The 26,290-nt window shown below is 45.7% G+C and overlaps 1 protein-coding gene across 1 annotated transcript in view; it reads left to right on the forward strand.

Annotated features, from left to right (window-relative positions):
* Positions 1-24,074: 24,074 nt before the first annotated feature.
* Positions 24,075-26,290, forward strand: part of LOC149275966 (laminin subunit alpha-2-like) — a 411,836-nt gene continuing 409,620 nt past the window's right edge. The window contains 1 exon segment of the mRNA XM_089504075.1: positions 24,075-24,093. Coding sequence (XP_089360201.1) covers positions 24,075-24,093 — 19 coding nt within the window.

Here is a 26,290-nt window from a genome sequence, read left to right on the forward strand (position 1 = left end):
TAAGGGAGTTCGGCAACGAGTATGTAGAGCAGCGAGGACCTTGGCAGCAGGTATAATGGACTCGGGCGCACGACCTTCCTCCTCGGGGAGCACATGCATTCGGGAGAGGGCGTCCGCCTTGACGTTCTTGGAGCCCGGACGGTAAGTCAATACAAATGAGAAACGCGAGAGAAACAAGGCCCATCTGGCTTGTCGAGGGTTCAGGCACTTGGCAGACTCTATATACTGTAGATTCTTGTGATCTGTCAGAATCAGAGTGGGAATCGGAACGCCCTCCAGAAGATGACGCCACTCCTCCAGCGCAAGGATGACAGCCAAAAGTTCCTTGTTCCCAACATCATAGTTCCTTTCTGCCGGGGGGGATCTCCTGGAGAAATAACCGCACGGATGGAGAGGACCACTGTAGGAGGCCCTCTGTGAAAGGACAGCCCCGACTCCGGATTCGGATGCATCGACCTCCAGAACAAACGGTAGCCGAGGGTCAGGATGACGTAACACAGGAGGGGTGGTAAATTTGGTCTTGAGTCGGGAAAAAGCGGAAATGGCCTCAGGAGACCATTCCAGGGTGTTAGCCCCTTTCTTAGTAAGGGCCGTTAGAGGAGCCGCGACCTTGGAGTAGTCACGGATGAAACGTCTGTACCTTTGGATGGGTCCATCTCAAAACCTGAGGGCGTAATGACGTATCCTAGAAATATCACCTTCTGGATCTCAAATGCACATTTCTCAAGTTTGCATATAATCCATGGAGCCGTAGTCGGGACAAAACGCGCGTAACACGGGTGCGGTGTGACTGCAAATCGGAAGAGTATATCAAAATGTCATCCAGGTACACCACTACAAACTGTTGGAGAAAGTCCCGAAGGCAATCATTAATGAACTCCTGAAAGACCGCCGGGGTGTTGCACAGCCCAAACGGCATAACGGTATATTCATAATGTCCAGAACGAGTATTGAAGGCGGTCTTCCATTCGTCGTCAGCGCGCATTCGGACAAGATTGTACGCACCCTGGAGATCCAGCTTGGTGTAGATAGTAGCCCCACGTAGTCTGTCGAAAAGTTCGGAAATTAGTGGAATAGCGTAAGTGTTGCGCCTGGTAATTTTTTTCAGACCCCGATAATCGATGCAAGGACGAAGTTCCCCGTTCTTCTTTTTCACGAAGAAAAAGCCTGCACCAGCGGGTGATACCGACCGACGGATAAATCCTCGGCGAAGATTCTCCTCTATGTACGATTCCATAGCTTTGGTCTCCGGAATGGAGAGTGGGTAAACCCGCCCCCAGTGGCATGGTCCCAGGAAGCAGGTCAATCGGGCAATCGTACGGCCTGTGTGGTGGTAGCTTCTCAGCCTGTTTTTTATCAAACACATCCGCGAAGTCCTGGTACTGCTCAGGCAGGAAAGAGGTCTCACTCGAGGATGCTGTAACCGCGGCATGCTTTAGAGGGGAGAGGCAATGCGCTTTGCAGGACGCACTCCAGGCTGTGATCTGAGTCATAGTTCAATCAATAGCAGGATTGTGTACCTGTAACCACGGAAATCCCAATATAATGCGAACGGAGGGCGAGCGGATGATGAGCAGTTGCAGACGTTCATTGTGTACAATCCCGACGGCAAGGTTGAGTGGAACCGTAGAGAGAGAGATTTGATCAGGACGAAGCGGTCTGCCATCAATAGCCTCTACAGATAACGGCACGGGCAGGGATAGGGTGGGAATGTGTTGCCGCTCACAAACAACTGAGTCAATAAAGTTGTCGGCAGCGCCAGAGTCCAGGAAAGCCTCAGTGTCAATGAATCCAGCATCCCAGACCAGTCGGACCGGAACAGTCATGCGGGTGGTGCAAACGTTAGGGGAATAATTCACTACACCTATTGTAGGTTCCCCTGGCCTACCTAGGTGCGGGCGTTTCCCGGCCTGCTAGGACAGTGTCCGATGAAGTGACCCGAGAGTCCACAGTAGAAGCATAATCCCTCCCGTCTCCGCCTGTTCCTCTCCCGTTCGGACACTCGAGTGGCTCCCAACTGCATAGGTTCCTCAGGTGGTTGGTAGGAGGGAGTGGCAGAAGAAAGCTGTGCATGAAGCGTGTAGTAGGTCTCCCACCCTTGTCACGTAACCTCAAACTCTCTCGTTGGGCTTGTCTTTCGCTGAGACGCAGATCAATTTGGGATATATATATAGATGTGCATTTGTCAGATCTCAACGTTCTGGTCTTCAGCTGCACTCATTTTATACTCCCAAATAGTTAGTGTGTAACATACATTTCAAAATAATGTGTTGTGTTCATTCATATTACTCACAAAGTAAAGAACTGTGTTTCTGGTGAGTTAACATATTTTCATGTCAAAGAAATATGCACCAAAGCAGCTGTGACTTAAGATCTGGAACAGGAAATACTGAGCAGAAGAACAGGTGCCGTGATTGAGACTGCATATTTATTTACGACCATGTGAAAGTTTCATATTTTTTATGCCCTGCAGTAAAGTAAAATTGCCACTTTAGCTTAATATTTAGATGTTTGTAAATTTCTGCCTATTTTAACCCAGCTTGGTGTTATGTATAAATGTGCCATGGAACCACTTGTGCCCAAAGGCTCACAAGAATATTTTAATTCAGAGTTGTCTACCTTTTTTAATGCGGAGGTCCAAATAACAGTCTATATATTCTTTTTCTAGTTAAGATCATCTCTATAGATATAAAATGAAGGTTATCAATGCAGGAACAGAAGGAGATAGTCACTAACTGTATTACTGTTTGCATGAAAAGATTGCTTGGTATGTCTCAATATATATATATATATATATATCAGTGGCGGAACTACCGGGGTCGCGACTGCGACCGGGCCCCGGCGGCAGGGGGGCCCAAGCCAAGGGGCCGCCCGAAATCTTTTTTCAATTTTTTTTTTTTTAAATAAGGCAGGGGCGTCCAACATGCGGCCCGCGGGCCAAATGCGGCCCGCGAGACCTCGAGGTGCGTCCCGCGTAAGATCGGCAGCCAGGGCAACCGATCTTACGCGAGCCGCACCTCAAGCCCTGCTACTTACTTGTGGGAGGGTCTTCTGGACTGCACAGAGGAAGCGGAGTTCACGTGACATCCTACTTCCTCTGTGCTTTAGCAGAGAAGGCAGAGGGAGGCCGCGCCCCCTGCTGAAGTCTGTGAGCGGCATCGAGGAGCTGCAGTACAGGTAAGGGGGTGGGGAGGGTGTTTGAATGAGTGTGTGTGATTGAGGGAATGAATCTGTGAATGAATGATTATATGAATAAATGAGTGTGTGTGTGTGATAGCATGGATGTGTAAGTGCTGGAACCTAGGCATGATGGGACTGTGATTGCTGTTAGCAATCACACTCCTATCATGCCAAGTCAGCCAGTACATGCTGAAACCTGGCCAGCTGCCCCCCTTGTGTAGTGATGCTGCCAGCAGTATGGGGTCTGCACTTACAGCCACCCTGTACCAGCATGTACTGGCTGACTTGGCATGATAGGAGTGTGATTGCTAACAGCAATCACAGTCCCATAATGCCTAGGTTCCAGCATTTACTGGATGGATGTGTAAGTGCTGGAACCTAGGCATGATGGGACTGTGATTGCTGTTAGCAATCACACTCCTATCATGCCAAGTCAGCCAGTACATGCTGAAACCTGGCTAGCTGCCCCCTTGTGTATTGATGCTGCCAGCAGTATGGGATCTGCACATCACTTACAGCCACCCTGTACCAGCGTGTATTGGCTGACTTGGCATGATAGGAGTGTGATTGCTAACAGCAATCACAGTCCCATCATGCCTAGGTTCCAGCATTTACTGGATGGATGTGTAAGTGCTGGAACCTAGGCATGATGGGACTGTGACTACTGTTAGCAATCACACTCCTATCATGCCAAGTCAGCCAGTACATGCTGAAACCTAGCTAGCTGCCCCCCTTGTGTAGTGATGCTGCCAGCAGTATGGGGTCTGCACATCACTTACAGCCACCCTGTACCAGCATGTACTGGCTGACTTGGCATGATAAGAGTGTGATTGCTAACAGCAATCACAGCGAGCACAGTCCCATCATGCCTAGGTACCAGCATTTACTGGTTGCCTGGGTATGATAGGAGTGTGATTGCTGTTAGCAATCACACTCCTATCATGCCAAGTCATATTGCTAATTTTGTCCAATTGTGTGTTACCTACTTTTATTAAACATGTGAGTTTTTATTATTATTTTTAAAGGTGGGGGTCATTTTCGGTTTTGGCTAAGTGAACCCTGAATGTTTTGGTCCAGAATTTTCATTTTAGTTCATCCCTGGAATAAATCTAGGGAATCCTGAATTTGTAGTCGCAAAACTTTCAAGGCCCAGAAATCAGTGAGAGGAAGAGTAAAGGTTTTGTGTCATTTTACTTTATTTAAATCTGCATATTTTATTAAAGGCCATATTTTTTGTCACAGTGAAAAATGAGTGCGGCCCACGCACGTATACAATTCTGATGAAGTGGACCACTGCAGAAAAAAGTTGGACACCCCTGGATTATGCCCTTTGTACATGCGCCCCTTTTTCTTTCATTTTTTTACAGATATGATTCAATATGTAAATTGAATTTGTTGAAAAAAAAATTGTTGGGTAAAAATCATGTTTTTTGGGGGGGGGGTGAGGGGGGGGGGGTGAGGGGGTGGGGGGGGCCCTTAACAGATTCTCGCACCCGGGCCCTGAGGCGTCTAGTTACGCCCCTGATATATATATATATTTTTTTTTTTACATAGCTTTTCAATGATACTTTATATATATATATGAATTTAAGTGTAACACTATGTAATGGCTTTTTGGATCAAACTACATCTAAAATGTGAAATACCTTGTGAGGTTACGTGGGATATGTTTGGCTGAAAGTGGAGTGTATGACTAAATGTGGCTGAGAGCAGTTTGTGTGACAGAGTGTGATTTGTGTGGCTGACCGTCCCTTGCCAACTCGGCACGGCCCTGCAGACTTTAACAATTGAACATACATTGGTATTATACTGACATTATTATTTATTCATTTTATGTTGAATTGTGCTGTAAGTCATTTCAAATGTGTTTTACATAGCCCGTTATCTACTTATTATCATGTTTATTATGAACCACATAACACATGCTTGTGTATGAAGTATCTATCATCTTGTAATACATTTTAATCCTCCTTCAGTTTTACAAGGACATTGCTGTATTACTAAGTCTATTGTACACTATTGTCTACACATTAGCATATGCCTCAGAATCCTCTGCAAACCATGTTTGTTTATTAGTTGTTTTAGAGAAAATCATGCTTAGGAGCAAATTTTCTTAAATAGTGCTATGGCATAAACAAGGAGATTGCTAGAACAAAGTACATATTTACATTTCTTGGCTTGGACTTTTGTCACTTGATGTTTTTAAGTATTTCTATGCAGATTTCTATCTACACAAACAAGATTGGTTATATTTTTGTTTACGTTGACGTATTTTGTAATAGATCAGAAATAGAGTGTGATAGCAGGTTATATGAGAAGAACTTCTGTAACAGTATTTTATTGTTCATTTTCACTTTCCCTCGATTGTTACACTGCTTCAAAAGCTGATGCTTTATAAATAAATGTAATGAAAGGTATATGGACAATAAACACCTCAAGTGATATTTAAAGAATCATCACTACCCAACAGCCAACAGTTCTGTCCTGTTACTTAAATAAAACCACAAAATGCTTAAAACTGCTGCACAGTCCCTTCAAAACTGTTGGTAGCTGAGGCTGAGAGGCATGGCTATGGGGTGCTACAAGCCAGACATTCAACATGTCCCTTAAGGAACTGTTATAAGAATACCATGGAACTTCTTAGGTTAGGCTACTCAGAATTCTTCCACTTCTGGGAGAGTTGCTTCATAAATAGGTGAGGCTAGGCACACATAACCCCAGACAATCTATATTGGGAGGGAAACATGGGGAAGTTATAGGGGAGTAGGCAGAATGTGCACAGGGAATGGGCGTGGCCACACACCTCTCCCCCTCCGGAGAAAGGGGAATGAGCTGGAGACCCAGGGTTGCAAGGTTTCACCTAGAGGCTCTGAGTGAAACCCGAGGAATGTCCAAGTATGTTTAAAAGCCCCACTCAGGTTCATGCTTCAGCTTTATGTTATAGTAGATTCTTTGCTCTCCCTTTTTGTAATATCACCACAGGCTCTGCTGATGCTCTATGAATGTAATGTAATATAATAGATTGTGATATCACCTGGAATTAACTATGTCTTGACTTTGAGCAATATATATCCATACACATATTTAATTATGTAGTTAAGGGGGAATGATGGGAATTCTAGTCCATCAGTAAGAGTCATAGGTTCCCAAATTTTGAACTTCTTGCTAAACTGAGCAGTTCCTTACAAATTAGCTATTCCCTCCTCCCTTATTCCAGCTGATTTCATCTATAGAAAAAGCAAAGTGGAAAATAATTAACTTTCAAACGATTTGCGACCAGACCCGGGGCCGCGACCGGTCCCGGGACCGCGACATTACCCCCTCCTCGAAGGCCGGCCGATGGTCCCAGGCTTGGTGGGATATTTGAGGTGAAATGACCGGAGCAACGCAGGGGCATATACATCAGTAGATTTAACCCAGGACCTCTCTTCTGGACCATATCCCTTCCAGTGAACCAAATAAAATACAGAATTTCTGACTTTCTTGGAATCCAGTATGGATTGGACCTCGTACTCAACATGAGAATCAATTATAACCGAACTAGGGCGAGGAATAAATCTGGTAAAACGGTTGCAGGTGAGGGGCTTAAGTAGAGACACATGAAAAACGCGAGGCATTCTAAGGGAGGAAGGAAGATTAAGTTCATAAGCTACTGGGTTAATTTTGCGCAGAATTCGAAAAGGACCAATGTAACGTGGGGCAAGTTTCATGGAGGGAACTTTAAGCTTAATATTTCTCGTGGATAACCACACACGATCATTAGGCGTATAAGACGGACCCAACCGACGACGACGATCAGAATGCTGTTTATTTTTGAGGGCCGCTGTGGATAAGGCGCGACGGACTTTGTCCCATACGGAAGGTAATGGTTTGACATAAGAATCTACCGCTGGGACCTGGGAATCCTTGAATGAATCGGGCAAAGAGGAGGGATGGTAACCATAATTACAAAAAAACGGAGTAAGTAATGATGATTCATGAACAGTATTATTTCTAGTGAATTCGGCCCAGGGCAAAAGTTGGGTCCAATTGTCGTGATATTCATTGATAAATAAACGTAAAAATTGTTCTAGAGTCTGGTTCGTTCTTTCAGAAATGCCATTGTTCTGGGGGTGATAAGCTGAGGAATAGGCTAGGGATATCCCTAACAAGGAGCAAAAGGTTTTCCAGAACAATGCCGTAAACTGCACCCCCCTATCAGAAACTATTTGCATAGGAATACCATGTAGACGAACCACGTTATCAACAAAAATAGGGACCAAATCGGGAGCCGAAGGTAATTTAGGGAGAGGAACAAAGTGCGCCATTTTAGAAAAGCGATCAACTACAACCCATATAACAGTATTCCCTTCGGAGGGAGGGAGGTCAATGATAAAATCCATGGCTAAATGGGTCCAAGGACGAGAGGGAACCGGTAAAGGTAGAAGCAACCCGGAAGGTTTAGAATGAGATGCTTTAGCTGTGGCACATGGGTGACAAGAAGCAACATAATCTACACAATCCGACTTTATCTCAGGCCACCAAAACTGTCTACCTATAATTTCCAGCGTACGCCGAGCACTAGGGTGACCTGCCGGGAGAGCCGAATGGGCCCAGGATAAAACCTTACGTCGTTCTGAAGCCGGAACAAACAGAGAACCTATAGGCCATTTACTATGGACGGGTACCTTGGTTTGCGCTTTAAGAATACGTGCATACATCGGCGAATACACATGAGTGGAAACTGATGCAATAACCTGAGATGGGGAGATAATAGGTTCGGGTTCCGACGTATTGTCAGTATAGGATGCAAACTGTCTAGACAAAGCATCGGCCTTAATATTCTTAGACTCGGGACGGTAGGAAATGAGAAAATTGAATCTAGAGAGGAACAAGGACCATCTAGCTTGTCTGGGATTGAGTCGTTTGGCGTGACTGAGGTATTCTAGATTTTTATGATCCGTCAAAATAGTGACAGTATTCCTTGCCCCTTCCAAAAGATGCCTCCATTCCTGGAGTGCTAAAACAATACCCAGAAGCTCACGGTTGCCCACATCATAATTACTCTCCGCGGGAGAAAATTTCTTCGAAAAATAAGCACACGGGTGAAGTTTCGCATTAAAGTCTTTCCTTTGAGAAAGCACAGCTCCCACCCCAATCTCAGATGCATCCACTTCCACGACAAAAGGCTTAGTGACATCAGGATGTCGTAACACTGGAGCCGATGCGAAAGCTTTTTTAAGGAGGGAAAAAGCACTAATGGATTCAGCAGACCAGTTTTTACAGTCAGCTCCCTTTTTCGTCATGGCGGTCAGGGGGTGTACAATTTTAGAGAAATCTTTAATGAACTTCCTATAATAATTAGAAAACCCTAAAAATCTTTGCAGGGGACGTACAGCTTGAGGTTGAGGCCAATCGGAGATGGCAGACAACTTGTTGGGATCCATCTCAAATCCTGCTGCAGAAATTATGAATCCCAGAAACGGAACACTGGCAACTTCAAACAAACATTTTTCGAGTTTAGCATACAGTCTGTTATGACGAAGGCGCTGAAGAACAACCCGAACATGGGTACGGTGTGACTGAAGATCCGGCGAGTGAATCAGAATGTCGTCCAGGTAGACAATGACGAATTGGAGAGAAATATCACGAAATATATCATTGATGAATTCTTGAAACACAGCCGGAGCGTTACAGAGTCCGAAGGGCATGACCGTATACTCGTAGTGTCCCATTCTAGTATTGAAGGCAGTTTTCCACTCGTCACCTTCTCGTATACGTATTAAGTTATAGGCCCCCCGAAGGTCTAGTTTCGTAAAAACAGTAGAGCCACGTAGGCGGTCAAAAAGTTCTGGAATGAGGGGAAGCGGATATTTGTTTTTAATAGTTATACGATTCAGTCCTCTATAGTCAATGCATGGCCGTAATCCTCCATCCTTTTTAGCAATGAAAAAAAAACCTGCTCCGGCAGGGGAGGTAGATTTACGTATGAAACCCCTATTCAAATTGTCCTTAATATAGTCCTCTAATGCCTGTGACTCAGGTAAAGACAAGGCGTAGGTACGACCCCGTGGGGGCATAGTGCCCGGCAGTAATTCAATAGGACAATCATACAGTCTGTGAGGAGGCAATACTTCGGCCTGTTTTTTATCAAACACATCTTGGTAATCCTGATAAGCCCAAGGCACCGCTGTAGCTGATATAGACCGAATGGAGGTTGTCTTGGAAATAGCTCTGGAAAAACATTGGGTAGAACATTTCTGGTCCCATCTCAGGATATCCCCGGAAGACCAGTTAATTGAGGGATTGTGAAGCCGGAGCCAAGGAAGGCCTAAAATAATCGGACATGCAGGAGACGAAATAACATGAAACGATATGGTTTCCTGATGAAACAACCCCACGGAGAGCAGTATGGTAGAAGTTTGTCGTGTAATGAACGAAGGTTGTAATGGTCGACCATCAATGGCAGAGATGGCGATAGGTGGAAATACCTCGACAAGTGGAATTTTATGAAAGAGAGCAAAATTATGATCAATAAAGGAACCAGCAGCCCCAGAGTCCAACATAGCTGATGAAGAAATCTTCATCCCACCCCATTCCAGGGACACAGGAACATGAAAACAATCTTTAAATTTAGGGGCTGAAACGTGCTCACCCAGACCAGGCCCCTTTACTTGGACTGGGCACTGTAGTTTCCCGGCTTGTTGGGGCAGGTTCGAACAAAATGACCTTTCTTGCCACAATATAGACACAACCCTTCTGCTCGACGACGATTCTTTTCCGTATAAGACAATTTAGTAGCTCCCAATTGCATCGGTTCTTCTGGAGGTAAAACAGGTGACGAAGGTCTGGGGGGTGGGCTGGAGGGTAGCTGATGACAGGATCTGTATTCCAATCTTTTAACTCTTTGCGATTGTCTCTCACGAATGCGACTATCCAACTTCAGAGCCAAAGAAACAAAATCTTCTAGGTCATCAGGTAACTCTCTAGTAGACAGTTCATCCTTAAGACGTTCAGATAGTCCGTCATAAAATGCTGCGATTAAAGCCTCATCCGACCAATTCACCTCTGCAGCCAAAGTCTTAAATTCAATTGCGTATTCAGCTACAGAGCGGGAGCCTTGAGAAGAGTGAAGTAACGACAACGAAGCTGTAGCTGCTTTTCCAGGAACATCAAAGGTTCTACGAAATGCAGAGATGAACGAAGCACTTATAAACTTTAGGAGAGTCTTTTTCCCATAACGGCGAAGCCCATGCCAAGGCTTTACCCGACAACAATGAAATGATATAACCCACTTTCGCTTTTTCAGAGGCAAACATATGCGGGGTGAGTTCAAACTGAATCGAACATTGATTTAAGAATCCACGGCATGATTCTGGTTCACCGCTGTATCTGTTCGGAGACGGCAATTTGAGAGGAACAGTAGCTTGAGAAGACCCCGGCATCATGGCTGGGGAAGCTGTGTCTGAGGCTGAAGACAGGACAGAGCCACCGGATGCCGGGTCAGACCTGACAACCAATACCTGCAGGGCTCTGGCCATATGATCCAGAGTATCTTGCATGTCTTTAAATCTTGCTTCATGGGAGTCCAAAGTTTGACTATGGGACGACAGCACCTTGCTAAGCTCAGAGGGATCCATGACCCTGTTGTAATGTCACGTTTGCTAACACCAAAAGCACTCACCGCAGGAAATCTACAGAATAAGGAATCAACAAGAACTCAGGATGATCCCAACAGTGAGGAAGCTGCAGTGATAGCTGAAAATGGTGGATACTGAGCTGAAGCAGCGAGGTGCAGAAGTAGCAGATATGGGAGCAGCCCAGGATCAGATATACGATGCCGGACATCAGACAAGCCAGGGGTCAGAAACACGATACGGATAGTCAGCCAAGCCGGGGTCAGGTACACGATGCGGATAGTCAGCCAAGCCAGGGTCAGGTACACGATGCAGGTAGAAAGACAAGCCAGGGGTCGGTAACGATGGTCACAGGCAGAGGTACAAAATCAGCAGGCAAGTGGGTAGTCAGGAAATCCAATGGTCAACCAAATAGCAACAAAGCAAACTCAAACTCAAAACGGAGGAAAGACCACAACAGGGTGCCTGTGGACAGATCTGCAGGGTTTTTAAATCTGGCGCCACAGAAAGCCACGCCCCCAACAGAGCGTCAGGGGCGTGCCCTGAGACGTCCCTCTGACTCACGGCTCCAGCCGTGAGAATTGGCTGCGCCCCCAGTGGAGACCGGCGAACCGGTAAGTAAACCTCTCTGGGGATTCCTTAGGCAGCGAGCAGTTTTCATTCTGATCGCTGCCGAATCCCCAGATCTGCCTTCCCGCTTCCTGCACCGGCGATCGGGTTGCAAATCGCCAGTGCAGGGAGATCGGGAACTCCGGACCCCACCGCACTTACGTGCCGACGTTCGCCCGCCGGAGACGGAGCCCGAGCTCTCCAGCTCGGGTCTTCGTGACCCGCGAGCAGATCGTCGTACACAAGGACCCGGGACCGCGACAGTTACCTTTTTTGACCTGGACTGCCTATTGGATTTACCCCTTTTGTTTGCTACCTGTCCCAAACCCTGGACTATTCGAACTTCATACTCCCCAGCAGTCTATATACTTGATATACCTCATACTCTGCCACTTATGGTGAGATGTATCTGCTTTGTTTAATATACCTATACCTATATTCAAACATTCAAACTATCACTGTGTGTGTTCTTACACTCCTGGACTCCAACATCCAGTAAGGGCAAAGATATGATTAGCCTGACAATGTTATTAATTTAGCATTCTTCTCTAAATTAAATTTTCAATAAAATTTAATAATAGTAAAAAAATGAATAAATAATGACTTCTACAAGTAAACTGTCAGTTTACCATAAAATAAGATTGGATCTAATTCAATCTATAGAAAAAGAGAAACACAAAAAAGGAAACAATAAACAGACGCTGCAACATAATCCACGTTTGTGAGAAAATTATCAGCAATTTCCATGTTTTCAGTATTGCAATTAAAGCTGCTTTGCAATGGCACCTAACCACAGATTAAGCTGTGGAAGGGGGATGCCAAAATTGTCACGCAAATTCAAATAAAATTGTCCTGTCTGTACATTTTACATTCTGGGAACTGCCTTTCCACAAGAGAAACACTGCAATTATTGTTCTCGAAGAGACGGTTATGCCCATTGTTAGCATACTCAGAAATTAGTTTTATGCAAATGGATAACATATGGAAGATGGCATCAATATGGAAAATGCTGTGCATTGTGTGATTTCAATCTAGTTCTATGCAGCTTGCACCATGTAGCTCTGTTGGTTATTTCCTGGTGCCTTCCAATAAAGCAAAGGCAAAAAATAGTTTCATCAGGACTAATTTCATTGATATGCAAAAGTGATCATGTACTGCAAAATAACACATACACATGAACAAATGAGATTGGTTAGGCCTTAACTTTCAAAAAGGCCTTTTCACAGTACAAAGACTGTTAACAATAGCGTATTCTTTCACGTATGAAAAACAGAATATTTTTGCAAAACAACAGGATGTACAATGTATGACAGATATAATTGTACACTTCCAAAAAACATACAAAATAATATATAATAAAATGTATTATTACTACTGAAAAAAGAATATAACAAAATATTCAGTTCTATTCGGTAAATATAATTCCAATAACAACTCTGATAATGAAATATTCCCTTAACTTGAAGGAGCTTACAAATTTCCAATGCTGTACATTCCCAAGAATTTTGACAAAGCCATTTAGAAAAAATGTTGCTTTTCAGTTTACAAATAATTTTCATGCATAATTATATACACAAGTTGCGTGTGCCTTTTCATCCCACACTGTTTTAGTAGTGAGTACATTTTTCTCAATATGACCTATACCACTTATCTAACTCACTCATTGTTAGTGTTAGTTTGTTCAAAACTTTTTTAAAAAAAAACCAGGGCGGAATAAAGATTCTTGTTCAAAATACATTTGCAATAACAATCTGTAATCATTGAGGAATGACTGAACCAAAATACAAGACAAACCTTCCTGCTCTCTTTTCCTTTTTTCCTTACAGATATAGAAGTTGCTGCAGCCGCCAAAGGAACAGTTTGCTGTATTTTGCAGTGATCATAAGACTACATCAATAGTACAAGAAAGGAATTTGTTATGTGTAACACAGTATCAAAGTTGTTTTTGAGTGCATTAAACATTAACCCATTGATAATAATTGACGGTTCAGACACATCACGTAAATGTGATGCATTCAGCAACACTGAGATCGGCATCAGGGGCCGTGTCTGACCCCTCCCCGGGGCGTCAACGTCCACCATACACTGTATGGCGACAGGTGCCTGTTTTTTTTTGTTTAAAGTATTTTATTTGCATTTAAACATGAATAAAAAAAAGAAAAAAAGCAATAAATGACAAGACTAAAGTGTTAACAGCATTACTGAGCAGGAATCAGAGACGCATAAACACTGCACAATTACCATGTTACAAAACCGCAGGCAAATGCAGATTAACGCCACTTAGATGCATCAACGGATACAGATACCGACTCCCAGATCCCGGGGGGTACCGGGTGTAAACAGTGAGCCGACACATGGTAAGGCAAGGCGAGCAACCTACTGTCAAACACTTCCCATGATAGGGGGAAGGAAAAAAGGGACGGGAAGGACGAAGAGAAAAAGAAGAAAGAGACAAAAGAGACAGAACAGAGAGAGAGGAGAAAGGCAAAACCGGCTAGGTCGGGTCACCACCGAAGTATTGCATGAACCGGGCGAGAGCCCGGAAACGTAGAGAGCCAAGGCTGCCAAATAGACTCGAACTTGGACATATTATCATAGATCTTGGCGGTGATCTTCTCCATACATATGAGATGCCAAATATTAGCCTGAATTTCGCCGAAGGTCGGAGGGACGCCCTTCCACCTCCTAGCAATAGCTTGTTTGATCGCAGCGCAGATCCTATGGATAAGCTGCTGGTTTGGTGCGGACAAGGTGCCTCCCGGAACATCCATCAAGAGAAGCGCCACCTCAGGGGTTAAGCGGACATCGGTAGCTAACACTCTCGACAACTGGAGTGAAAAGGAAGACCATATAGGTTGGACTACTCCACACGTCCACCACGCATGAAGATAGGTGCCTTGTTCACCGCAGCCTCTGAAGCAGCAATCACTGGAACCCCTAACCATTCGAGACAGTTGCATGGGAGAAGTGTACCACCTCGCAACGACTTTATAAGCCCTTTCCTTAACCAGCGTGTTGACCGTGAGTTTGTGCAAAGTCGTCGCCGCCGAGTCCCAGACGTCGTCAGGGTAAGTAGTGAGCAGGTCAGCATGCCACTGGGAACGATATAGAGGAGGAGAGGCGGAGGTAACAGAGATAAAGCTGGAGTAGAGCGCTGAAATCGATCCCTTAAGTCGTTTCCGAGCCATAAAGCGCCGTTCAAACACTGTGGGAGCGGACATCCTGTCCCTAGTCAGCAGGGAACGAATAAAGTGCCGAATTTGTAGATAGCGAAACGTTTCCGCAGTAGGGATATTCTTAGAGTCCCGTAGCGCGGCAAAAGAAAGCATCCGACCGCCTCGCACAAGGTCTCCCAGAGTAGATAAGCCCGCTTCCGACCACCAGTGAAACGACAACCGGTGCATTCCCTCCGGGAAGAGGGGGTTGGACAACAGCGGCGTGAGTGGGGACAGAGGCCCCGCTAGGCGGAGACGGAATCTCCAGGTCCGCCATAGACGAAGCGCTGTCGACACAAATGCAGATGCGGGAGAGCCGAGTGCCAGCGGGTGATCCTGCCACAATACCTGATCGAGGGGCTGGTGAGGTAAGTACGACCGTTCTATATCTACCCACGGGAGGGTGTTTGCAGGTAATGACCAAGCCTCCAATTGCGACACTCGAGACGCTACATAGTAGAGGAAGAAGTCCGGAACAGCTAGACCCCCTAGGTGTTTAGGTTTGAACATAGTAGACCTGTTGACACGTGCCCTCCTATCGGCCCAGACAGATTGGAAAACAGCGGATTGAAAGGCCCCAATCTCATCCTTCAGAACTGGAGTGGGGAGCGCCCGAAAAAGATATAAAAGCCGGGGTAATAAGTTCATCTTGATAGCGTATATACGCCCTAGCCACGATATGTTGTACCGGGACCACACACGTAGCTCCGATCGCAGCGTTCTCAAGAGAGGCGGGTAGTTGGCATGATACAATGTGTCAAAATCCTTGGTCAGACGTATTCCCAGGTACGTGATGGAGGACGGCTGCCAGGCAAATTTGAAATTAGCAGCAATGAGCTGTTGAACAGAAGGCTCTAAATTGACATCCAGCGCCTCACATTTAGCGTCATTTATCTTGTACCCGGAGATGCGAGAAAAGTCCGTCAGAAGGCGAAAAAGGTTGGGGAGTGAAACCTGGGGATTCGTTAGCGTGAGCAAAATGTCATCGGCAAACAGGCTTAATTTATACTGGACTCCGTGGACCATGATCCCTTGAACATCTGGACTGGCCCTAATAGCTGCCGCGAGAGGTTCCAAGCACAGTGCGAACAGAAGCGGAGACAAGGGGCAACCCTGACGCGTGCCATTTTTGATACTCAGCACTGAAGACTCACAACCCATCAGGGCCACCGTCGCCGTAGGAGAACTGTAGAGTGCCCGGACTCCAGCCAGAAAGCTGCCGTGAAAGCCAAATCGATTCATCACCTCCCACATATACGTCCAGTCAATTCTGTCAAAGGCTTTCTCGGCATCCAACGCCAACAGCATAGATCTTTGAGTGGAGCCCTTGGCAGCCCCAAGCAAATCAATTGTGCGCCGAATGTTGTCAGGGGCCTCCCTGCCCGGAATGAAACCGACTTGGTCTGGGTGGATTAGGGCGGAGATAACCGAGCTTAGACGGGACGAAAGTAACTTAGCATAGAGTTTGATGTCTGAATTGATGAGGGAGATGGGGCGATAACTCCCACATGTCGAGGGGTCTTTACCTTCTTTATGTATAACCACAATTTTAGCTCGCAACATTTCAGTGGATGGGGGTTCACCTCTGAGGAAACGTTGAAAGAGAGCCAGCAGACGTGGAGCAAGCAGGGGCCGGAACCTTTTATAGTATGAACCTGGGAGCCCATCAGGGCCAGGAGCCTTGGAGGACTTGAGAGTGGCGATCAGTGCCTGGACTTCCCCCTCCGAGATAGGAGCATTAAGTGCCTCAAGTTGAGCAGGCGAGAGCCGCGGTAGCGCCACCGAGTTCAAAAAGCAGCGCAGAGGACGGTGATCCCGGAGATTGTGAGGAGCCTTATTGCCATCATATAAGTCCTGATAAAAGGTGGCAAATTGGTCAGCTATGTCTTTCGGGTGCACCCAACACTTCTTATGGGAATCAATAATCCTGGAAATGTTCTGAAGTTTCCGCTGAGCTCTCAGGTGCCTAGCCAACATGGCGTCAGGTTTGTTCGCTTTGTCGAAAAATTTTTGTTTGGTAAGGTTCAGGGAATATAGAACATCTTGGCTCAACAAAAGGTTCAGCTCCCCCCTCGCCCGCACTATATCATGCAGTATCGAGCTATCAAGCAGCTGTTTGTGACGGGATTCCAGGGCTTCCAGCTGAGACGTAAGGGACTCAATCTCAGCTTGTCGCAGTTTCCGGCACCTTGCTTTAAGTTTGAGGAAGGAGCCTCTGACGTAAGCTTTATGTGTCTGCCAGACCAGAAGAGGATCAACACCCGGGGTCTCATTAAAATCGAAAAACTCCGACAAGTCTTTCGTAATCTCCGAGACTAACGACGGGTCCGTCAGCATAAACTCGTCGAGCCGCCACTGCCTTGCGCCTCCGTGACAATCCGTGAGCTGCAGCACACACTCAACCGCGCCATGGTCAGACCATATGATAGGATGTATCCGCGCCTCATGAAGGGAACGAGCCATGTGCTGACCAACAAAAATGTAATCTATCCTCGAATATGTCCGATGGGGGTGGGAAAAAAAAGAATAATCAAGGGCTTTAGGATGGAGCAATCGCCAAACGTCAACCAGCGCCACCGTCTTGGCAAAGTCCTTAAGGCGACCAGAGTTTAGCGGAGCATAGGAAAGAGGAGAGTCGCTCTTCCTGTCCAGATAGGCATCCCAGAGCGTGTTAAAGTCCCCACCAACGATGAGATTGTGTTTGCGGTATGGCAACAGTAGATCCGTGATGTGCGAATAGAAGTCAGCAGCCGCCGTAGAAGGAGCATAGACATTCAGGATTGCTGTAGGATGATTTTGAAGGAGCCCCAGGATCAGGATGTATCTGCCCCACTTGTCTCTGTGTATAGACTGCAGTTGAAATCCCAGAGAAGAGCGAAAAAACACACTGACTCCATTTTTCTTTTGGCTTGGATGCACGGCGTGGAAGTGGGAACCATAGGACTTGTCCCAGTAGGCAGGTAAGTGAGTACTACGCAGGTGAGTTTCCTGAAGGAGCAAGATGTCCCCGTGTAGTCTACGGTAGTAACGCATCGCAGCTCTACGCTTCTGGGGCGAGTTCAGACCCTTGACGTTGTGAGATATAACCTTAAGGGTACTAGCCATGACAACTGACATCGTGGCACAGCATGAGGAGGCTGCAGAGGAGTGGAGAGATCACCGCCAGCCGCGTCCTAGAAAAAAAGAAGAAGAAAAGAGAGAGAGAGAGCAGAGCGAAGAGAGAGTAGGAGGGGGAAGGGAAAAACAAAACAGAGATACATATACAGTGCACAACCAACATAACAATAGAACACAGAGACACTGGTCTCCTGAAAAGGTGTCATATGAAGCACATATAACCAGTGGAGCGCTGCTCTGACTAAGCCTATGGTGTAGTGTGGAAAGCATAAGTGTATGTCAGGCAGAGCGTGGACCAACTCAGGTCAAGGGGGGTGTAAGGAAGGGAACCTCAAAATGGTACCTCCAGCCCGTCGGGGAGTAGAATCACCTGACATGAGTAAATAGCCAGGGCCCAGATCTATATGGCCCGCAGCCAGAGCGCAACAGGGGAAAGAAGCCAGACGCTCCATAACTGATGCCCAGTTTAATAGCCAACTAGGCGGTATCGTGTAAAAACTAAATCAAAAAGCAAAATAACAAAACGTGTGCGATGTTGTACCGAGAGAGCGAAAACACAAGATAAACGACGCAGAAAAGAAAAATACGCGATACGGAGCGAGCGAAGAGCCGAAAGTTTCAATGTCGAGTCCCACTGAACCCCTGCGGTGGGATCAGCATGGTACACAGTCAAAGCTGGGAGCGACGACCTGTCCACCCGGGTGCTTCAATGCTTTAAAACCCCAACATGGAGGTGCCGCCGCCACGATGAAGTAAGCTCCTCGCTTCCCAGGACTCCGACAGTCGCGAAGCACCGCAGAAACAAATGGTGTCCCGGCAAACGTGTCCCAAGCGGCAAAACAAAACGACCGAAGCGCAAAAAATTAGAAAAGTAATAAAAACAAGAAAACCATAGCTAGTCGTCCGGTGATCTGTCCATGGGAACGGTGGCTTGTTCGCTCCTCCTCGGTGCCGATGGAACCTCGAACCATTCTCCTGCTGGAAGGGAGCCCGTGTCCTGGCGGCTTCTCTTCCGGCTCACAGGTAAGGGCTGTAGATCCAGATAGTGCAGGAGCTCAGCAGCCTCTGACAGGTCTTTAATCGTGTAGCTTTTGTCACCTGCTGCCACTTGAAGGGCGAAGGGGAACCGCCAACGGTAAGTGACACTCTGGGCCCGCAGGTGATCCGTGAGGGGTTTGAGGCCCTTACGCCGCATCAATGTCCGCGGAGACAGATCCGCAAAGATGTGAACCTCCAGGTTGTCAAGCGATAGCTTGGCGCCTCTGGCCGCTCTCATGACCTCTTCCTTGACCGCATAATCCCGGAGCTTCACAATGATGTCACGAGGCTTGTCGGAGGGCCTAGGCCTAGGCCTCAAAGCTCTATGGGCCCGATCCACGATGACCTCGTCGGAAGACTTGTTCGGCAGGAGTTGCTGAAGAATAATGCCCAACACCACCTCGGCATCTTGATAGGCTTCAGGAACACCACGGATCCTGAAGTTAGCTCTGCGCGACCTATTCTCCAAGTCCTCATGAGCCTCCTGCAGGTCTTGTACCTCATGGCGCAGCGCGGCTATGTCAGCCTCCATCGCCCTCTCACCACGTTGCATGTCAGACTGGACCCTCTCCAGGTGGTCCGTACGTGTGCCGATATCAGTGATGTCCTTCTTGAGGTCTCGGATCTCGTCCCTGATGTGAGCCATCAGATCCCGCTTAACGGACAGGACGAGGTCTTTAAGCTCATCGATGTCACGCTTCGAGCAGGCCACAGCATCGCCATCCAGATCCTGGCTCTGGGACGCCATTGGAGAAAGAGCGGGAGCTTCAAGGTAAGTCGCCTTTTTCTGAAAAATGTCCGGCACAACTTTCTTTTTAGCGGACTTGCGGATACCTCCCGGCATTCCCACACTCGATCCTGCCAGAAAAGCCGGAAAACGTCAAGTGAAACGCTGTTATTAAGTGCTTAAAACCGGGCGGCTTGGAGGAGCAGAATCACTGCACAGCCATCCTGGAGTCCAGCCGTCCACGCCCCCTCGACAGGTGATCAACGATTCAATTGTGTTGCTGAAATGCCTCGATAGCGAGGCATTCGGCGACACCAAACACCAACCTCAGGACGCGCTGTGACTGCTCTGGAGAGCGGTATGTGTGTGAGAATTTTTCACCGTATATTATACTTTTTTATAGTAAATGATATGATAAAATCAAAATAATGACATCTAAGGAAAGCCCTTCTTGTCCTGAAAATTAAAAAATATATAACTTGTGTGACTTCAGTAAACGGGAAAGAAGAAAATTACAGCTAAACACGAGCACCGCAGAAATTTTAAAACATGAAGGGTACAAAAAAATAAAATGAGCCATTGTCACGAAGGGGTTACCCTTATTAACCCTCTCTCTGAAACAGCCTCAGTCATTGATAGGGTTGATAGCAACCCTCTCCATCCATAACCTCAGTACCAGTATTTTATTTACTATTCCACAATACAAAATTGAATTGGCCTCTTTTTTCCTACTAAGCACCACAGCTGTGGAATAACCTGCTGGATGCTATCAAATCTTCCTCCAGTCTAAAATCCCTTAAGAGATCTCTGTCAACATACATCAGAACATAATACCTCAATACATGGTTGATTATAAAAGATAGACAAGATATGATTACACAGAAAGAGGCAAAGCAAGTTATAAGTGCTGCCAAACCATGCACAAAAGAGAATTGTCCAGTCAGTAAAAAAGGGAGAAAAGTGAAACTAGAATTAGTTAGATTAAAAACAAAAGAGGAAATGTATGTAGAAGAGGACTGTCTCAATGAATATTTCTGTATAGTTTTTGAAGATGAAAATGAAGGAAAGGCACCTCAGTTAGGAAAAAATGATTTAATATATGTGAGTTTATCGAAGCATTTATCGAAAAGGTTCTACTTCAGTTGTCTTCAGTTAAAGACGAATAAGTTGATTGGACCTGATGGGATACACCCCAAGTTATGAAAAGAGCTAGGTGGTATACTAGCAATACCATTAACAGATTTATTTTTCTGGGAGTAGTCCCAGAAGATTGGAAATTAGTGAATGTTGTGCCCATTTACAAAAAGGCAGTAGGGAGGAGTCGGGCAGCTGGCAGCTACAGACCAGTAAGGTTTCCATCTGTAGTTGGGAAATTAATGGAAACTATGTTAAAGTCAGATAAAAAACAACATAGGTTTACCTCATGAAGATCATGCTAAATTAATCTTATTGATTTTGTTTATTTGTTTAAGCACTGGTGAGACCTCACTTGAAGTATTGTGTACAGTACTGGCAGGGGATTGCTGGCAGCCTAAGGCCTGGGAGGCAAGTCTAGTCAAGTGGCACCATCGAATCAGCCCACCATCCATGGCCATCCTTTCCTGATTTTCTAATGCATATTGATGTAATGTGATGGGATTGGGAGTACATCAGTAAACTTAAAAAAAAGTCATCATACACAGGACGCCTAAAGCCACCATTTTGCACCACTAATCGTTTTTAATAAAATATGCAGATTGAAATAGAGTAAATAACACAAAACCTTTACTTTTTCTCTCACTGGGCCTTGAAAGTTTTGTCCTCTGAAGTGACTACAAATTCAGGAGGGCTTTTTATTTCTGGATAATTAAAAATTAAATATGACAGGCTCTGCCACACCGACAGCCAAACACACACACCAGGATGGGTTCCGCTACTCTGACACCCAGACACACACACACAAACACACACCAGGACAGGCTCTACCACACCAACAATCAAACACACACACTAGGACAGACTCAGCACACCAACACCCAAACACACACACTAGGACAGGCTCTGCCACACCGACACCCACATCAGTTAATCTACACAAAGCATAAAAAAGGCTTTCCACACCCCCTTTGGTTTTAATGTATCCCCCCTACACCCTTGTGTATTGCCCCATGTGCATTTGTGCTCTCAGCCAGCCCCCTTTGTGCATTTATGCCCCCAACACCCTTGTGTTTAGATTTATGTGATGTCCCCAGCCAGCCCCCCTCCCTTGTGTATTGATACCCTCTTTTGTACTGGTGAATGTACCCATGTGTACCCATTGTCCCCAGCCACACCCCCCATTTGTGTATTGATTTATATGATGCCCCAATCACCTTGTTGGGTACTTATAACCCCCAGCCACCCCCTTTTTGTATCTACCTGTTGTCCCAAGGCAGCCCCCCCTCTGAATATGGGTCCCCTAGGAACCCCTCTCCCCACTCTCTACCCCCTCTCCCCCTCTCACACTTTCTTACTATCTACTCCCTCCCTTCTCACACTATCTACCCCCTCACTACCCTCCCTTCTCACACTATCTACCCTCTCCCTACCGCCCCTTCTCACTAGCTACCCTCTCCCTACCGCCCCCTTCACATTAGCTACACTCTCCCTACCCCCCCTTCTCACCAGCTACCCTCTCCCTACCCCCACCTTCTCACTAGCTACCCTCTCCCCCCGTCTCACTAGCTACCCTCTCCCTACCCCCCTTCTCACTAGCTACCCTCTCCCTACCCCCCCTTCTCACTGTCTACCCCAGGGGTGTCCAAGTTTGTTCTGCAGTGGGCCACTTCATCAGAATTGTATACGTGCGCGGGCCACACTCATTTTTCACAGTGAGAAAATATGGCCTTTAATAAAATATGCAGATTAAAATAAAGTAAATGATATAAAACCTTTACTTTTCCTCTCACTGATTTCTGGGCCTAGAAAGTTTTGTGACTACAAATTCAGGACTCAGGATAATTAAAAATGAAATAGTTCTATTTATTCTAGGGATGCACCAAAATGAAAATTCTGGACCAAAACATTCACGGTTCACTTAACCAAAACCGAAAATGACCCCCACCCTTTAAAAATAATAATAAAAACTCACATTTTTAATAAAAGTATGTAACACACCTCAATTGGACAAAAAAAAATAGCAATATGACTTGGCATGATAGGAGTGTGATTGCTAACAGCCCAGGCAGCCAGTACATGCTGGTACAGAGTGGCTGTAAGTGATGTGCAGACCCCATATTGCTGGCAGCATCAATACACAAGGGGGGCAGCTAGCTAGGTTTCAGCATGTACTGGCTGACTTGGCATAATATGAGTGTGATTGCTAACAGCAATCACAGTCCCATCATGCCTAGGTTCCACCACTTACACATCCAGCCAGTAAATGCTGGAACCTAGGCATGATGGGACTTTGATTGTTGTTAGCAATCACACTCCTATCATGCCAAGTCAGCCAGTACATGCTGGTACAGGGTGGCTGTAAGTGATGTGCAGACCCCATACTGCTGGCAGCATCAATACACAAGGGGGGCAGCTAGCTAGGTTTCAGCATGTACTGACCGACTTGGCATGATAGGAGTGTGATTGCTAACAGCAATCACAGTCCCATCATGCCTAGGTTCCAGCACTTACACATCCATACTATCACACACACACACTCATTCATTCATTTCATTCATATACAGATTCATTCCCTCAATCACGCATACTCATTCAAACACCCTCCCCACCCCCTTACCTGCACTGCAGCTCCTCAATGCCACTCACAGACTTCAGCAGGGGGCGCGGCCTCCCTCTGCTTTCTCTGGTACTGTACAGAGGAAGCGGGACTGGAGCAGAGTCATGTGCTGGGTTCCGCTTCCTCTGTGCAGTACAGAAGACCCTCCCACAGGTAAGTAGCAGGGCTCAAGGTGCCCTGGCTGCCGATCTTACGCGGGCCACAACTCGAGGTCTCGCGGGCCGCATTTGCGGCGTTTCTATTGGGGGGGTTCCTACGGCCCTGGGGGGGATTTCTTCATTATCGGTCCCCCCCCACATGAGTTACTGGGGGGATCTGTCCCCCCCGTCCCCCCCGGTTCCTACGCCCATGCCCTTCCACCTATCACCCCAGCTATTTTTTTTAATACTTACTTTTTTGCTGCCTTCCTTCCCTGCAGACTGCTCTCCTCCGACGTGCTCTTCTCCCTGTCACGTGTGAGCCCACCCCCTTGAGCGGCATGTTGCGTCTTTAAAGGGGCTGGACGAAGAGCCTCACAATGGTGTCTCGGTGTGCTGGCCCACGGACTGGCCGCCCACCGCGGGTTCTGCAGGGTTTTACCCCTCATTAAAGACGGCCCTGGCGCAGCTGAATCAGCCACTTCAGTGGGCGGCTGCGGGGCCATTTCATTTAGATTCAGGGGCAATTGCCCCCCCGGCCCAGCCCGCCCCTGAGTACTAAAGACCAGAAGGATATAGATATGCTGGAGAAAGTTCAGAGAAGGACTACTAAAATGGGTTATGGATTAAAGGATAAAACTTACCAGGAAAGGTTAAAGGATCTTTCGCATTCGGGCGAACATGAAAACGAACACGAAGGGTGAGTGTTCGGGGTGAGTGTTCTGTGTCACTGAATGCCTTGTGATCGAGGCATTTCAGCGACACCATTGAAAACGGGCACTCTTTTAAAACGGGTGTTCGTTGATGTTGACTCCCCAGGGAGGGACCAGACATGGCCCCTGATGCCGATCTCGGTGTTGCTGAATTACAGTAACACCGTTTAAGTGAAGAAAGTGATCATAGATCACTTTCTAAGCTTGTTTAATTAAATGACGTGCCAGGCACATCATAGGTCGTTAAGTGACCCGTCAATGGACGTTAAGGGGATAAAGAAGAAATTCTGCCACAACAAGAGGACATAGCCTTAAGCTATCAGCCTTTAACATCAGGAAATATTACTTTACTGAAAGGGTAGTGGATGCATGCTATTAATACAGTGAAGGAGTTTAGGCAAGCATGGGATAGGAAAAAGGCTAAGCTAAATATAACATAAGGCCAGGGACTAAGCAAAGTATTTAGAGGTTAGGCAGACTAGATGGGCCGAATGGTTCTTATCTGCCGTCACTTTCTATGTTTCTATGTTTTTATTATATTCCACTTCTTACCTGTTTGAGTTCAATGTTACATTTGTATATTGATATTAGTTTGTACATTTAATTGGAAAGAAAAACAGTTTGAAGAAGGCTTGGAACGGCTCATGATCCGAAGCATATCACATCATTTGTTAAACACGGTGGAGACAGTTTAATGGCATGGGCATGCATGGCTTCCTCTGGCACTGGGTCACTAGTGTTTATTGATGATGTGAAAGAAGATGGGAGCAGCTGGATGAATTCTAAAGTGTATAGAGATATATTGTCTGCTTAGATTCTGCCAAATATGTGTTGAAATATTTCCGGACCTAACTGTGTATATTCTATATATATATATATATACGTGATAATTTTATTGAGGTGCACTTCAATATAGTCGGAGTTTCTATTGTGTTCAATCATAATATCGTCCTTGTGGAAGGAAGGTTAGGTAGGCTCATTTCTATATATAGAGAGAATCAAAGAAATTATGTACTTTATTTCTGTCTTTTGTATCCAAGGGAGAAATGTAATCTTTGCCATATAATCAAAATGTAAAACATGAACTAATCCTTAATAATCCTTTTTTTGCGTTGATGAATACATCAGTGAAGTAAAAAAAAAAGTGTATTTATGAATCTGAAGTTCACCAAAGCCCCCACAATTCAGTAGATCACCTGTTGTGTCCTGTGTGAACTCTCTTGTATCACCCTTTTGTTGTCTTTTCATTTATTTTGTTGTCACAGATGTGCCAAGTAGACAAAAATAGCACCAAATGCAGACAGAAGAAGCTGTAGCATTTTCACCAGGAAAGTACATTTTTCTTGGTGGTGGAAGAATGCATATTACATAACTTAAATATACATCTTTTGTTGGTGAAGCTATATTGGACCTAGTGCATAGTTACACGTGGCACTGTCTACCTGACCCAGGGCATAGCCCCTAGCAGCTCACTCCACCGTCACCATCTTCACTACTGGGCACAGAGATATGATAAATTATCCGGCTGTTCTGTGTCTTTAATGTAACTGGTGAAGCTCCACATTTGTTAAGAGTTGAGGAGGGCAAGCTGTGGTAAACCCTATCAACATTTTCATCCAAGAAACACTGGGCCCCTAATTAAACATAGCTTTCATACTAATGATGGGAAGAAAATACATAAATGAGAACGCAGACTCCTCACCAAATTAACTTTCTTTAAAATATTATGTAATAGAAAATTAGAATAATCACAGAATTAACATTAACTGTATAAAGATTTAAAGTACATTATCAGCAAAATCACAAAGTTAAGGTACTCAAAAGCTTAACTGTTGCAAACCTTAGCAATGCTACAATTTTAATCTCTGTGGTTAAGGAACAGATAAAGATACATCTTAACAGATCCTTACATGAGCTAAACATTATACAGGGCATATTCTTCTGTGCAGTTAAGCATCAATCAATCAGTATTACAACCCTGATATGTCTTGAAGAATCAGAGAAAATACTTCTTTGGACTGAAGTGAAACTATATCATTCAGTATTCACGCCACTTCCTCATCATGGGAAGATGTGCATCCTTGAATATATTGTGATTACTTGCCACTTCACCAGATTGATTGAACATCAATACAGTAAAAGGTTTTACAGTTAAAACCTGAATGTTCCTATAATAATAAAATA

This window comes from Sceloporus occidentalis, unplaced genomic scaffold, assembly GCF_023333645.1.
Source record: "Sceloporus occidentalis isolate IW3139 unplaced genomic scaffold, rSceOcc1.0.p SCAF_254, whole genome shotgun sequence".
In the NCBI taxonomy this organism is placed as follows: Eukaryota; Metazoa; Chordata; class Lepidosauria; order Squamata; family Phrynosomatidae; genus Sceloporus; species Sceloporus occidentalis.